The 15,915-nt window shown below is 32.6% G+C and overlaps 1 protein-coding gene across 4 annotated transcripts in view; it reads left to right on the top strand.

Annotated features, from left to right (window-relative positions):
- Positions 1–15,915, top strand: part of LOC106717314 (protein nervous wreck) — a 42,745-nt gene that overhangs the window by 1,561 nt on the left and 25,269 nt on the right. Inside the window, exon 1 of one of the 4 annotated variants that reach the window (XM_014511155.2) lies at positions 83–217. The exons of the other annotated variants lie outside the window; for them this stretch is intronic. Coding sequence (XP_014366641.2) covers positions 197–217 — 21 coding nt within the window. The 5' untranslated portion in view covers positions 83–196. Of the gene's footprint in view, positions 1–82; positions 218–15,915 lie in introns of those variants that run through there. 4 annotated transcript variants of the gene reach the window in all.

The following is a 15,915-nucleotide window of genomic DNA, read 5'->3' as shown; positions in this document are numbered from 1 at the left end:
TAGTAGCAAATTATGTAATAGTTAGTCTTTGGATATAAGTCTATGGCCACGGTAGATGAGGGGTCAGAGAGCGCATGTGCCAGTTTATGAACGGGCGTGCGGGACTGCGAACGCGGCAGAGCACCGCCACGCTTACGTGTGTTCTGATCGACCGGTAGCGCGCTAGTGAACCGAAGCCATCGCTCGCGACCTCATCATGCAACCCCCGCCTAGAAAGGTAAGTTTACAGCACGCATTCTATCATAACCCCAAAAATTCAAAATTATTACAAAACGCATTCACAATTTTTGGATTATCGAAACTTAATGAATTAGAGACAGAACGTATCAACACTTGCCTTTAGTTATTTTTATAATTATATAACAAAAATATTTCTGTCATACGTATAAGTGTAAAAACAGTGCTTTGGATTTAAAGCGAAAGATGGTTTGGATGGATGGATTTTAGTATAGTTAATTTAAGGATATCTAAAAAAAATTACATTTTGAAATTTAGGCCTAGGGAATGCTTTGATGCCAAATCATGTCATCCAAAAGATGAAAATCTCGAGAAGAGATCGATAACAATGTTTTCTGCTTCATATTTATTGCGGAAAAGCGCTAAAAACTGTAGTTTTTTTAAGGTTTCTTTTAGAAAACATGCGTATTACATTAATGAGTAACGTAAATATATTGAGTTAACAATGATAAAATAAACAAATAGTAAAGGTATATATCAAAGAAACCTTTAATAAATTACATAAAGTTTAATTTAGTACAGTTTTAATTACCTTATTTAAAAATTACAAAAAAATAGTGATAACAATATTGAAAATCATTTGTACCTGAACGCTTCCTGTTTTATCCAGTAAATAATATAGCTTAACTTATTATTTATTATAACAAATAACATGTTATTACAATAAATAATGACCATTTCATAGTTTTAAAAGAGTATACATTTTAGAATTTCGTTTAATTATATTATATTAATAAAAAAAACAAAAAGTTAAATTTAAGATAAACAAAAAAATGTATACTTATGATATTACACATATATATTTTAAAAATTGTTGACTTAATAATCAGCCATTAAAATGTTAATGTAATTTTAAGATATTATTTAATTTATTACCCTTTAATTAGGTTTTTATTTGTGAAATCGTCGGCATGACCCCCTCGATACTTCAAAGATAATATAAAAAATTAGTATAGTTTTATAAATTTCTTGCATGTATGTTAAATTAGTCATCGCATACTTGATTATAACCGATCATAGCTGATGGAAAAGTGTTTTAAAAACGGTAGAATATGGATTCTTCAGACGATGCATAGCGTCATCTATTACCCGTGCTAAAAATCTGAAGGGAACTGCGTATAACGCACTTTACATCAGCTAAAGCGGCCATTTAAAAAAATAGGTCATTTGTCATATAACTTCAAATAAACGATGCGTGTGATCTATATTTCGGAAGTTATTCATATATTAACTCCCACATTCGGAGCTGGTCACTAAGGAAGGCGCTTACAGTAGATTTAGTAAGGGACTGTTTGTGTAACAATTAAATGACTGACCGTGGGTTTCTGAGACCAAAATCCCAGCTTAAATCATACTGTTATCTCTGTTTTGTCAAATATAATTACAGGGATGAGAATATATGTTTACACCGAAAATGACGCAAAACTAAACATGTACGTAACACTCGTACGTACATGTTTATACAGACATTTTGATCTCAGAAATCTACGGTGAACGAGGCTGTTATTAGCAACAGATAAATGACGCGCGTTTTAAATACACGCGTTTAAACATTGTCGGAGGTTTCCGCCGTTGAAACATCTGTACAATAACATATATTGCTAACTCTAGTTTTTTTAGAAGAATGAGAGAGACGCTAATATATTTATATGAGTGTTTAGGCAGTGGAAACACACTATTAGGATATATCTATACTAAGTATCTTCGCATTGAAGAATACACAGTAACGCCCTTCCCATAAACGAAATGAAAACACAAGCAAGACCTTTTAGAAATAAAGGTCCAAGTCACTGTAAACTAGAAAAACTCTATATTTGCTAATAAAGGGGGTGTTCCCTATACGGTTAACCAGCGTACTGTTCGGCCCAATAGGAAAAATTAATTTGGCTGTATGATCGATCTGATGTAGGCCGATCGTTTCTATGGGAAATACCCAATGAAAGTAAGACTTTATGTATAATCATAGGGTTTCCACTGTCATAAGCGTAACAACACTTGAAAAAGATCAGATGTTTAATTAATAGCAAGAAATAATATGGAAACATATGTGATATTTTTAATATTTAATCTTATGACCATAGAATACTTATTCACCGTCTCCCTGGTCTTATCCCATTTTATGTTTTGGCTTAAATTTTCTATTTATATGGTCGGCTGCCTAGATGTCTCCAACTCTACTTATTGTTTACCCAAAAAATGTATAAAAGCTCTTTTTAATTTTTGAAATCCGTAATTTGAAATTTAATGCAGCTATTCTGAAATTGAAAATGGGCTAAAGTTATGTACGTATGGATATTCAACCGACATGTAGTTATCTGAACTCACTTTACGATTATGTCTCGTAAAATAATATATATACATATTTATAGTTCGACACTGACCCTTTGATCGCAGATGATTGAAACTATGAACGTGAACGTGTGAAATATGAACGAACGTGGTTATAAAAGCTTACACTTACTATTAAACATGTATGTACCACCAAATCTGCTTCTGGTATACTTATTTTGTAATTTATAAGTCAAGATCGCACTTCGGAAGCCGACACATAATCATGATTTTGATAATGTCTTATATCAGCGTGCGATGATAGTGTTGCCATATGTTTTAGCTAACATGTAATTGAAGTTTTTTATTGTAAGGTCCTAAGTCTTACAGTTGATAATTGTTTACTATTTAACCCTAGCTAACGTCTATCGTGTCACTACTATTGTTACATACTAGCTGTCGAACGAGACTCTGTCCGCGCGGAATTATAAAAGAAAACTTAATAAGTAGCTTATGTATTCTTTCACTTTATGATCTAAATTTCATGAAGATCTGTTCAGCCGTTCTAGCGTTCTAACCTTCTAACAAACATCAATCATCCTCAGTTTTACCAGAGAGAATTAAAAGGATGACAGTATTGGAATTCTAAGGTAAGAATTTCAGTTAAATGTTAATTGTCTATTAGCATTCAGAACAAATTGAAGAATAATTGAAACAGAATATGATTTATAGAAATCCCCATCTTGTCGTCATCATGCAAATATATGAAAGGAAATTCTCCGAATGAAATCGAGCTTTCTCGACGTCGTTTGAAGTGAATACACAAATGTGGGGAATGCCAACTAGTATTGGAATAAGTTGTAGTTGTAGGGAGATACATACGAATTTAAAATATTTAATAAGAGTGCTCTTTCAAATCGAATATTGGAAAAGCTTGTTCACTTGCAAGAAGGAAAACTTTATCAGAAAGCTGTATGCTATGTTTTATCACATCAGAGGCTAGCCTTCTCAAAAATTAGTCACGTGTATATAATTTTTTGTTCCATATTATAAGTTTAGCAACAATAACTAAAGAGTAAAAAAGCTGACTATAAAGTTATAATTCCAAATAATATGTTAACAAAGTGAATTAAATATGAAATTCCAAAATATCATTTAAAAAAAATAATGTAAAAAATGTATCTTTAAGATTTGATGTAATTTGTATAATAAAATAGGTACGTTTTTATTTATTTGAAAAGTAAAAGTGAAATGTGCTTTATTTCACTTTTACTTCAAATAAATAAAAAAAATTACGACATTGTTGCATTTTGAATATTTTCTTCTCGATTGTTATCAATGTTATTTAACCGATACATTTCCGCAAACAAATGTTGTGATCCACGTCACTTTTATGGGTTTTATCATAAAATATATTGTTTCGGACGACTTTTCTTCAGTATGTATTAACCTGCGCACATTCATTTTGATAGATTTATTATTTAAATAAAACAATTCCCATATACCTTAATTTAATAAGTCTGTTAACAAAACTATATTAACTCAATGATATACAACTATTTATAATAATAAAAGTTTAGATGACTACTTTCTAATAGAAAATAACGCAAACATTGAAACATAGTTACAATTTCAAAGGCTTTTGAAATCGTGGAACTAACGAGAATTGACATTAATAATTTAAATTAACGAGGGAACCCGCTCAACTTGTACTGCAAAGTTTAAAATAGTGTACGTACTTGTACATTACATCTGAAGCAGTTACTCTACTTGATTTATATTTCTATGGAATTTTTAAATTTTATAATTTTATTCCATTGTCCTGAACATATCTTTGAGTTTTTTTGTTTTAAAAATTCCAACTATATCTTTATTATATAAAATTCTCGTGTCACAGTTTTCGTTCCCGTACTCCTCCGAAACGGCTTGTCCGATTCTCATGAAATTTTGTGAGCATATTCAGTAGGTCTGAGAATCGGCCAACATCTATTTTTCATTTTTTTTTTAACTGCGCGCGGACGGATTCGCGGGCGACAGCTAGTATATATATGTATTTGTTTCTTGTTTCATAAGCGTTTTTACTGTTTAGTTTTATTAAATTCTACTAGATGGCGGTGTACGTTGGTTAATCGATAAAATTCTTCAATATTGTTTGACATCTAGTTTGCAAATACACCCAATAGATGGCGTTGTGTTCCATTTCTTAGAATATAAATTCTTTACTTATTAAGTTTATTGTTAATTTTGCGCGGACGGAGTCGCGGGCGACAGCTAGTATCGGTATAAAGTTTTATATTGTTAGCACTAAAAGGATTTTACACTTATTTTATTAGAGCATCGATATAGATAAAAAGGTTTATTCAGAACTAACTCTTATACTTTAGACTAACTTTTCTACACATACCTCAGGTATTATGACATTAACAAGTTACGTCTACAACTTTGTTAAGCTACTATGGAGTAAAGTGCTCTAAATGGCCAGTGTTGGAACTTTACTATGTAGGATGGAATCCAAATCAAGTTAAAATTTAACGTTATAGATGGCGTTAGAGAGCTTTTAAATGCGTGCCAATAGTTTTAATTTGCAATCCGAAAGTTTAGTACTTGTTCGATCTAACTAGCGGCGGACCGCACTATTTACTCACGATATCAATTAAGTTTAACCACTTTGAACCGTTCTTGAATGTTATAAATAAATAATGTCTATTTCTAAAAAATTGACTTGCTGACAGGATAAAAAGATACGACTTCCTTATTATTGCTTTTGCACGATTATAGAATGGGAAGTGAGAAGGGAAACAGGAAAACAGTTTCTACTGTCGTTCTATGAATTCGTATCCGCATTGCATGTTTCCGTCTTCACGTCCGCTCTCATCTTTGACTTCATCCCGGCAATCTCCTCACCGCACTTCCGCTCTCGATCTATGTTTTGTAAATTGCAAACTCTGACGTAGATTAATTCAGGAAGAGATCAAGCACTGGACTCATTATCTATAGATGGGACTAGCTTCATGCAAATACCTATGTGTTTTTATTTACGATATACCCTCATTCAACTTTCTTACGATGAAGGAAATCATCATGATGTTGCATCAATACGCAATCTTTCAAAAAATTAAAAGATGTGTAATAACCAACCTGTACTGAACCAGCGTAATTGACCTAGGCCTATTCAACCCTTATATTTAACCCAACTTAGGGAAGAATCCAGCTCCTGGTCGGGAGGTATATATTAGTTAATACGACTGCAGATTCATAACGATAATGCTCGATTTTAAACGTTACACAGGTAAAAGGCTGTTCATACATACAACATGAAATTAAATGAATACCTAGTGATTAACACATATTGAACGTCAGACAAAACGCTTCAAACATGCACGCATAGCATAGTACACATGCTAACACATAATATTTACACTCACATCAAACTACCATATCCTTTGTATTCTACACCGAACGTTAGATAGCACATATGCAAACGCCGATCCATTGCAAATCATTTTAGTTGATTATGATTTAAACAAGGAGTGTGCTCGAATAAGCAAAACACTTCCCGTAACTGGCATGTTCAGTTATCGATATCACTCCAATTGGAACTAGTTAGAACATTTTCACACCTAAAATCTTAATATTCTATAATATAACTAATATATAATATAATAGAACTTTTCCTTATAAGCAAAAGAAAATAAAAAATGGAAGGAAAAAAATCTCAAGCTACTGTTACAATGATACATGTACATGGTTGCTGTTGGGTAAAATGAGATTCAATAATGTTTTATACTTGTTTTTACCTCTACAAATATAAAAGTTGCGCTGATGCTTTTGTTTGGAGGAATCTCTGCAGCGCCGCTTGGTAGTTTTACAATAAAAATTGTTCACAGACAAAACAACTGCAAGAAGCTCGGTGTGAGAGCTTCGTATGTTCACTAAAAAAGACTATATTAACGTCATTAAAAAATATCTTCGATAATTTGTTAAAAATATTATAACTCATAACAAAGGAAATAATAGAAGACTATGAAACAAATTGCTTTCATGCTTCTTATATTTCTCGAGTACTTTACAATACGAGAATAACGTCGAAGCATTTCAGATGAACATAATAACTTCACCGCAATAACTCGTTGGTATAATTGAAAATTTCAAAGAAGTAAAATGAAGACTGCTCGAATAATGTTCAATATACTGACATGAAATATAAATATTTCATTTTAATCATTTAATTAAATAAATTCATTATAATTTTGTTATGATTTATTTTATATTTTATCAGTTTTCACAAACTTTAGGAAGTATTCTACAGCTTCTTTATTCCTATTTAGCATGGTTTTTATCTATGATGTTACGTTGATTCATCTCGGTGATGATATACTTTTTTTTTTAGTTCTAACCACTGTTTCAACAAAAAATATGTTATGAAATAGGTAACTTGAGTTTCACTGTTTAACTTTCAAAAATGACTAGTTGAAAGTTAAGTGAGTTAACAGTGTAGACGACAGTAACAACAACATCCGTTACACGAATTGGCCGGCTCGCCCGGTCAAATACCACGACCACACAGAAGACAGGCGTGAAGTGGAAGTAATTCCGCGTTTCGACTGATGAGTGTGGTGCCGGAGGCCTAATTTTAGTCCTCTTTCCCTTCCCACCCTTTTCTTATAAGGAAAGGATAGGAAGGGGAGGTGGATTTGATGGAGGAGGAGATGCATAGGAAGGTTAAATATTCTCTTGTTGTGCGTCTTCTCCTTCGTCGATTGGGGGTAGGCAATGCATCTGCAATCGCGAATGTCTATGAGCAGCGGTCGCTTCGCCATTTCGGCGAATTTATGTGGTCGCTTGCTCGTTTGCCACGTTGTAATATAAAAAAAAGTTAAGTGATTTGAAGGAATTGAATAGAAATTGTTTAGTTAACTGTTTACAAAGTAATTAATATTATAATTGTAGTAGTATTTTCATCTCGGTGTCGTTTAAGCTTGATAAATGAAATGCAAATTTACGAGTTTCACCGTCCATTTATTAACAACTGAGTTTATATCGTTAGGGGCAATTACTTTGAATAGGTTTTATTTTCTTCGGACAATTGTAGGAGAAAGAAGTCTCACTTAGAACTAGTTCTTATTTCTTTCTTGATAAGGTACAAAGTTAGGTTACAGTCCGGAATAGTGCATAGGATAACATATATCTATCACTTTTACAGTTTTCTCACAATAACCATTTTTGTCTTTATAATCATCAATAAAATTGATGCTCTATTTCCGACGATATTATTCGAGTTCATTATTAACCCTTATGTAAATAAATGTGTTCATTATCAAGAGAATTTAATGTAGATTATATTTAGGAGATATCGAAAGAATAAAATTATGCGCAAACGAAAAATGCTACATCGCGTTACAATGAAAAGCACAATTTTGCTTTCTTGGCTTACGTAGGTCAAACTATATGACCTACATTCAAATGATGTATGGAGTAACTATAGATCCTTAAATTTGCAAAATTAAAGTCTCTGATGGTATATATCTATCATCTACGGATATCTCACAATAACCATGTTATTGTGAAAAAACGTCGATTAAAATGCACACGAATAACAGCATCGTAAGCTTACGGCGCTAATATACTCGTATTATATTCGGTGTGAATCCTTATCTAAATAAATATGTTTGAAGGCTAGAGTATTAAATGTAGATTAAATTAGCCTTTAAAACTATAAAACATATATGTTGTGTGTATACAATTTAATTGGAAAGTCCTTTCCTTTTTTTGTCTTATTTCCGTCCTCATACAAATTAAGATAATTAAGTAGTTATCGAACTTCAAATTCGCTAAAAATAAAGAAATAAAAAAAATTAAGAAAAAAAAGAAAGCCGACTTCATAAATTATGAGATTATCTCAAACAAAATGCACTAAAAAGTAGCAAAATAATGTCACGAATACTCTAAAAAGTAAGAAAGTTCTTTCTTGTAACATGTCTATATTGTATAATTATTGTTATTTCGCAGTCGGTGTTGGCCTAAATAGGAACATAAACGTAACTAGGTCTGAGAGACCTCAGATATAAAATGTCACTTATTTACCTCGGAGATACATAGGAAGGGTAAATATACTCCTTCAAGGCGTCCCCTCCTTCAACAATTAAAAGTGGGCATCTGCTGGCCGCTTGCTCGTTAGCAACATATCTAAATATTATAGAAGAAATATTCAGTGGTTTTAAATTTAACATTTGTCTATGACATTTGTTAAATCGAGGTTCAAATATTCAATAAGCTTCAAATTCTTGTTTATTAAATATTAAAGCTCCTGAAATTGTTCAAACCGATTTTGCGTCAATCATCCATTATACTTGAGAGACGTTTTTCATATATAACGATTATTTATAGCGGTTATTATTTTCATTATTATGTCAGATTTGATTGAAAAGTTCACATTTATGTTGTCTACTTAACATGTACCTTTGTGTCCATTTTAAATCATCACGTTACAAAATCTATAGTTTGTTTATTTCAGTATAGTCTCTCTATTTCAGTTTAGTATTTCTATAGTTAGTTTCATTATAATTAGTTTGACAACTCACACCTATGAAGTATCGAAATTTGTATGACAGTTTATATCATACTTAATTGACGTGTGTTGTAGGTACGGACCGCACGGTAATCAAACAAAATAATGCTAAAATTTATGTATTTTTATTATCTATCGCATGGTTAATTGCGTACCATAATTATTAATCTTGATTTTGAAAAAATAAAAAGGAAAAGAAATTAACAACTTTATTTTCCCTCAAAAAATCCTTAATCATTATTGTCTATTATATAATATCTCATTATACTTCTTTTACAATATTTATGACAACAGCAATAACGGACTTTTATTAAGAACAAGAAATAGTCGTTGCTAAGAATTTTTTTTTGTTGTAAAAAGTTAAAATCATTTTCAACATTGAACTTGAAGTATTGAAGTTCTCAAAATACATAATTTGGTTGTTGATAAGTTAAACAATAAAACAAAACAAAAACAGTTGAAGACATAAGTTTTTTGTAAAAGTTGGGATCAAAGAAAACTTAATCTCTTAATGTAATATAAACTACTACAACGAATATTAAAACCTTCGCCTACGAGTTTGTTAGAAATAAACTTAAATATTGTCGGTTACACTGAGATTTTGAGATTACCTACGTCTTCTTCGAACATTTTCAATAGACGCTTGATCGCTTTCAATATTACTTGGAAAACTTATTTGAACATCCTCATCTTATGAAAAAATCTTTTTTTAGTTATATTTAGACGAGAAAAATATTTCTGCTAAATATTTATTCATTGTGTATACTTAAAGTATATATCTAATATTATAAACGCGAAAGTTTAGACTGATCTCGAAGAAATTGGCTTGGATGTAGTACAAAGTCTGGAAATACACATTGGCTACTAATTAAGTTTTTTTTAATTCTGCGCCGACGGAGTCGCGGGCTACAGCTAGTATATATGTATACATTGCACAGCAGTAGAAAATACTCAATTCGAAATGCAGTGAGATAGTAAAAAGTGCAGTAAATTCATGTACACACGTGCTAGTGGCCGTTAAATTGTAACAGTGTAAAGACATTTGAGATATACCTGGCCCGGGCTGGTAAATCCATTTTAAATTTTCAAATTTCCACAGATGAGTCAGTTCCGAGAGTCAGAATCAGTTCTACTCAGAGTGTGTTCCATTGAGCCGATCGGATTTAGACATATAAGTTTTGATTTATTAATGTTGATAAATATGCATAATATTTTATTTTAACTTTAACGGATATTGTTTTAAGCAAGTCTTACCCTCGTCGTCATGGTAACAACATTCTATTGAATTTCATACAGTAGATTTATCATCACATCCAATTATCTATTTTTAAAGTCCGTCCTGTAATTAGTATTAGACTAGCTATCACCTGCTATTCCGTCCGCGCAGAAGAAAAAGACTATGCGACTATGCCAAATTTCATCGAAATCCGTGCAGCCGTTCTGGACATACCTTCTAATAAACACCCATGTCAAACGAATGTATAGGTATAGTTGCAAAGAATATGTAACTACTTCGTAGTAGGTACATCACTATCACAAAATAAAATTTATAAATTTAACTTTATAAAACTAATTACAAGTACTGTAATGACTACATCTACAACATTTTTAATAATTAAATCCTGAATAAACGGTTACCGGTCTTCATCTAAAGGGAATTTCGCCATAAAATTCCTTTTTCGCCTATTTTCCGAACTGAATGAAAACTGCATATTTCGCATTTAAGAAATCGTTTTCTAGCTGGCATTTCATATAAGATTATTAAGACAGAGTTAAGCCGCGTTCACATTTGTCTGACGTGTCGTGTCGTGATGCTTTCTGTCGTGATGGCTACTGTTCACATCTATGTGACGCGTTATGACGAATTTTTAATCAGTTCCGTTATAGCTCTCAGAGAGTTTACACATTCGCAATGTTTTTTCATGAATCATACGATTCAGATTCAGATTATGAAGAAGATATGCAGTTATTGGTACTGGCAACACTTCTAATAAAACAAAGAAAGAGAAGAAGATATATGGATACATCCAGTAAATACAAAAAGAGAGACTAAAGGCGAGTTTCATTGTCTCGTTAAAGAGCTTGAGAGTGATGCTGAAAAATTTCATCAGTATTTTAGAATGTCTAACATCTGACGCGTCACAACACAACACGTGCGCGTGCACACTAGTCCGACCCGCTGTGTCGTGTCGCTGCGCCGTCCCCCGCACCTCACCCAACTGACGCGGACCGGGATCGCTACTGACGCGACACGACACAAGCCATCACGACACACTGCGTCAGAGAAGTGTGCACGCAACCATATTAATTGTATGAGACCGATACCTTTCTGACGCATCACGACACAACACGTCAGACAAATGTGAACGCGGCTTTAAAATACAATTATCAATTAAAACTAACAATTATAAATCTTTAAATAATTTAGTGACATGCTTTGACGAAATATACTTTGACGAGGGCGTTCAAGTCAAATATTTCAGCTGTGATAAAAAAAGAACGCGTAATGATGGAGTGAGAAGGGTTGGCAGCCATGAAAACGCCGCCAAACTCATACAAAATAATTTTGTTCGAAGTTTCGCTAGCCTGTATAGTTGTTTTTAAGTAACTTTCCACAATGTAGTCTACAATAACAATGCTTATCAATAAAAGTCACGTAAGCTATTATATTTATCAATATGGACGTAATACTAAATTTATAGACAGTTAATTTCCATTTATTCTTGGTAAACAAGTCTTATAATAGTCTTATGTCCGTTGTTGGCCTTGTCAGTTGATTGGATGTTATATAAATAAGTTGTAATTAAGGTTGATAACAGACACTATTTAATTAAACAAACACCTTCGGAACTTTAGAAATTCCATTTAAAAAATATTGTTACCAAAAAATGGATATAAAAATATTGAAAAGTGGTAGATCCCGCACAATATTTGTTGGATGCACGAATGGGGCAGGTCGAACGGTGCAATACCATGACCACACAGAAGATAGGCGTAAATTAGTAGAAGCAATTCCGCGTTTCGTTTAATGAGTGTGCGTGTCCGAGGCCTGATTTTAGTCCACGTTCCCTTCCCAACCAATTCTTATAAGAAAATAATGAATGAGAAGTAGATTTGGCGGAGGATGGAACGCATAGGTAGGGAAATATCACCTTTCTATACGTCTCCTCCTCTGTTGATTAAAGGTAAGCGTCACATGCAACTGCAATTGCAGATGTCAATGAGCCGCTTACTCGTTTGCCACCTTATAACAAAAAAATATATCAATCGAATACATCATTTCTTATATACGTTAAAAAAATCGGGCCTTTATTGACTAATACTACAGTAAATAAAGTTATAAACATGTACATACCAACGTGTACTTAGTGAGCAAAGGCAGAAAGGTCTTCCGTCCGCATTTTAACGTAATCCAATTATAATCGATAGATAACGTTCGATTCTGCTTTGATTATGACAGAACTAAACCTTAAGATATACGAGAACTGATGATCATCATCATCCAGCTTTTGTCTGTCAACTGCTAGACATTTCCCCAATGCCTGAGAACTGATGAATGTTACAAATTTAATCTGTCTGCCGAAAGTCTGATTTAATTAAAATTGATACAGATTAACGTTTAAAATAAATAAATTGTGCACGAAAAATTGTATCCATTAAAAAAATTACGATCTATTTGTGTATTTCGTAAACATTTGTATGATAAAGGAATACCTCGAAACACAGAGCGATACGGTTCACTTATTCCAATATTTTAATAAAACGTACATGGAGGAACATTTTAATCTGGTTCACTTTGTACAATGAAAATTGATAAAAAAACTCTGCTTATTCTTACTTCTTTCTAGTTTTCTACAAATAATTTGAATACATTTAACTAAATATCAGGTTTTTAAATTAATTAAGTCAAAAATACTTTTATATATGAACATACTAGATGTCACCCGCAACTCTGTCTGCGCGGAATTAAAAAAATACTTAATTAGTACCTTATGTGTTCTTCTAGGCTATATTCTACATCTATGCAAAATTTCAGCAAGATCTCGTTCTGGAGATACCTTCTAACAAACATCCATTCATACATTCTTATTTATAACATCAATAAGATAAAAATACTTCCACATGTCATATTAATACAATATTCTTTACAACAAACTAAACAAATCCTTAAATCTATTTCCAATAACTAAAAGTCTGTCAAAGGTATCTAAATGGTCGGAAGAGTTAGCAGTTAGCTCTGTACAAGAATTAAACTAAATAACACACATATATAGTTCAAACACACATGCATACATTAATTGTAATGCGAACATAGTTAAGACGCACCTAACACATTCACACACACACACACACACACACACACCTACACACACCTACACACACACAGTTCACACTGTTTTAATAGCAAAGTTCTATAGTAAAATTCATAAAACTGCAAATTTCAATGTATCATAATCAATTAAAATCAAAATCAAACCCACTTTGTAAAATTTATTTGTAATATGTTTGATTTCAGTTGGATATTTTATGGTCTGTGGGACGAGGGCCTGGTGATCCATCACACAGGGTATCACCCTTGTTTAGACACCAGTCCCTTGTCCATAGGAGAAAAACAATAAAGTTACTTTTATTTATTTTTTTACTATTTATATTTATTTGATGCTATATTCAATTTATTTATTTACAAAGAAATAAAAAATATTCTAAGGAATTATTAAACGATATTAAAAATATCGACTTATAAAAACTGAAATCAATTTCTACAATAACACCGTCCGTTCTAAATCTCAGTCATGCGTTTTACAGAAGACAATAGTTTGTACTGCATTGCTACATTCGTTGCCCGAGAAAGTCTCTCGCCGTTAAGTCGATCTTGTGCGGCTCGAAGACCCACTTTAGCCAAGAGTGGGCCGCCGAGTCGTGAGCCCTTTTAACACTACACAAGCTGTGAACTTTCGACCAAGCATAGGTTGAGTAAACATTCAGAATTACCTTCTAACGGTTCCTCGAAAGAAGGAAAATTATGCAACAAAGAAATTATTTGCTGATACTTTGAGACAATTTACGAAGGAGGAACGGAAAGAAAGGATGAACTTTACGTCTTTGCTCCCGTCACCTTATTTTGTAAAATTTAAAAGATATTAAAGTCGTACCATAACTAAGCATTTGAATTAAATTTAAATTCTTTTTTCTTAAAAGTCTTTTCTCCAATGATAATGATAAAAAACCTCGCAGAAAGCAAATACAGCGAATACAATTTCCTGTCTACATTAAATTCAAGAGAATTCCCACATAGTAGTAGTTTGAAGCAATCCTCTGCGCAAAATATTAGCACAGCTACATTGTAGCCACATCTCCGACATGATGTAATATGTGAGCACTAAAGCTTCTTTACAACGAGCGAAAGGAATTGCATTCGTCCATAAAATTTTATGCAAATCTCATTTGCTTTGAATGTTTAGATCTCAGTAGTGTCGCTAAGCCGTAAATTTCAATGTAAAATAAAATAAAGAAAAACTTAGGTGCTACGTGAAATGGCTTACGAGCGGTGTGGTTCCTGCTAGTTTTATGAGACATTTGGGGCCATTTATTAATTACGTAAGGCTTCCGAGGGCAACTAAGGGTGCCAAGAAAATCTCTATATGATTTTATCTTAGGGGAGAGAGGATTAAAATTAATTCTTAATTCTTTTTAATGAGCGATTCGACATAAGATTTAAAAAAAATAGTGATAAAATCTTACATGTATCGTAACACCCATTAATGAATTATCGCTTAACATCCTATTATATCACAATATAATATATGCACATCTATCTATATATATAAAAGAAAGTCGTGTTAGTTACACTATTTATAACTCAAGAACGGCTGAATCGATTTGACTGAAAATTGGGGGGCAGGTAGCTTAGAACCAGGAAAGGACATAGAATAATTTTTACCCCGTTTTCTATTTTTTATTCCGCGCGGACGGAGTCACGGGTAAAAGCTAGTCTATATATATAAAAAAAAGTCGTGTTAGTTACACTATTTATAACTCAAGAACGACTGAATCGATTTGACTGAAAATTGGTGGGCAGGTAGCTTAGAACCAGGAAACGGACATAGGATAATTTTTATCCCGTTTTCTATTTTTTATTCCGCGCGGATAAAAGCTAGTAGTAACTAAATACAAAAAGTAAAGTAAAAGAAAGATATCTATTGAAAATAAAACAGAATTGCTCAATTAATACACAACCTAACCCTTTAATGCTTTATCGATTCTAATATTAGTAAAACTAGGACATTGTATGCTAAATGAAATTATAAAGACACGGAAATACAAATATCAGAGTAGTACTTAGTCATATGGAAGTGAACCATTGTTGGGGACATAATTGGATTATCGCAGTTTGTACGACAAAAAGCAAAGGCGAACATTGTTCATGACATATTTAAACTCCTCGCACTCATGTCTTACTTGATACTCGTATTTTAAATTGCTATAATTTTCTATAAACGGTTTCATTTTCTGAAGCATTGCGCTTTGATAATTTATAGTCACATTTCTTTCTTTGCTTAGCCAGTACTTATATAGGAAAATAAGGACTTGACAACTTTTTTCAAAGTAAAATGAAAACCATTTGAGATGTTTCAAAAACTTTATTATAGAGTTGAAGTCCATTCAAATCATTTAAAAATGGAACTCGACTTCGCTTATAAGGCCACCATGGGCACGTTTGCAGCGGTCGATTCTTTGGACCCAATTTTCCATGACTCGGCCACACATTTCGGCCGAAACGGCTGCTATTTCGCGTTCAATGTTGGCTTTGAGCTCTTCCACACAACATCTTCGGTTTATTA

Source organism: Papilio machaon, chromosome Z (assembly GCF_912999745.1).
Source record: "Papilio machaon chromosome Z, ilPapMach1.1, whole genome shotgun sequence".
Classification (NCBI taxonomy): Eukaryota; Metazoa; Arthropoda; class Insecta; order Lepidoptera; family Papilionidae; genus Papilio; species Papilio machaon.
Note: the sequence above shows the minus strand (reverse complement) of the source record. Positions and strands in the feature narration are given on the sequence as shown.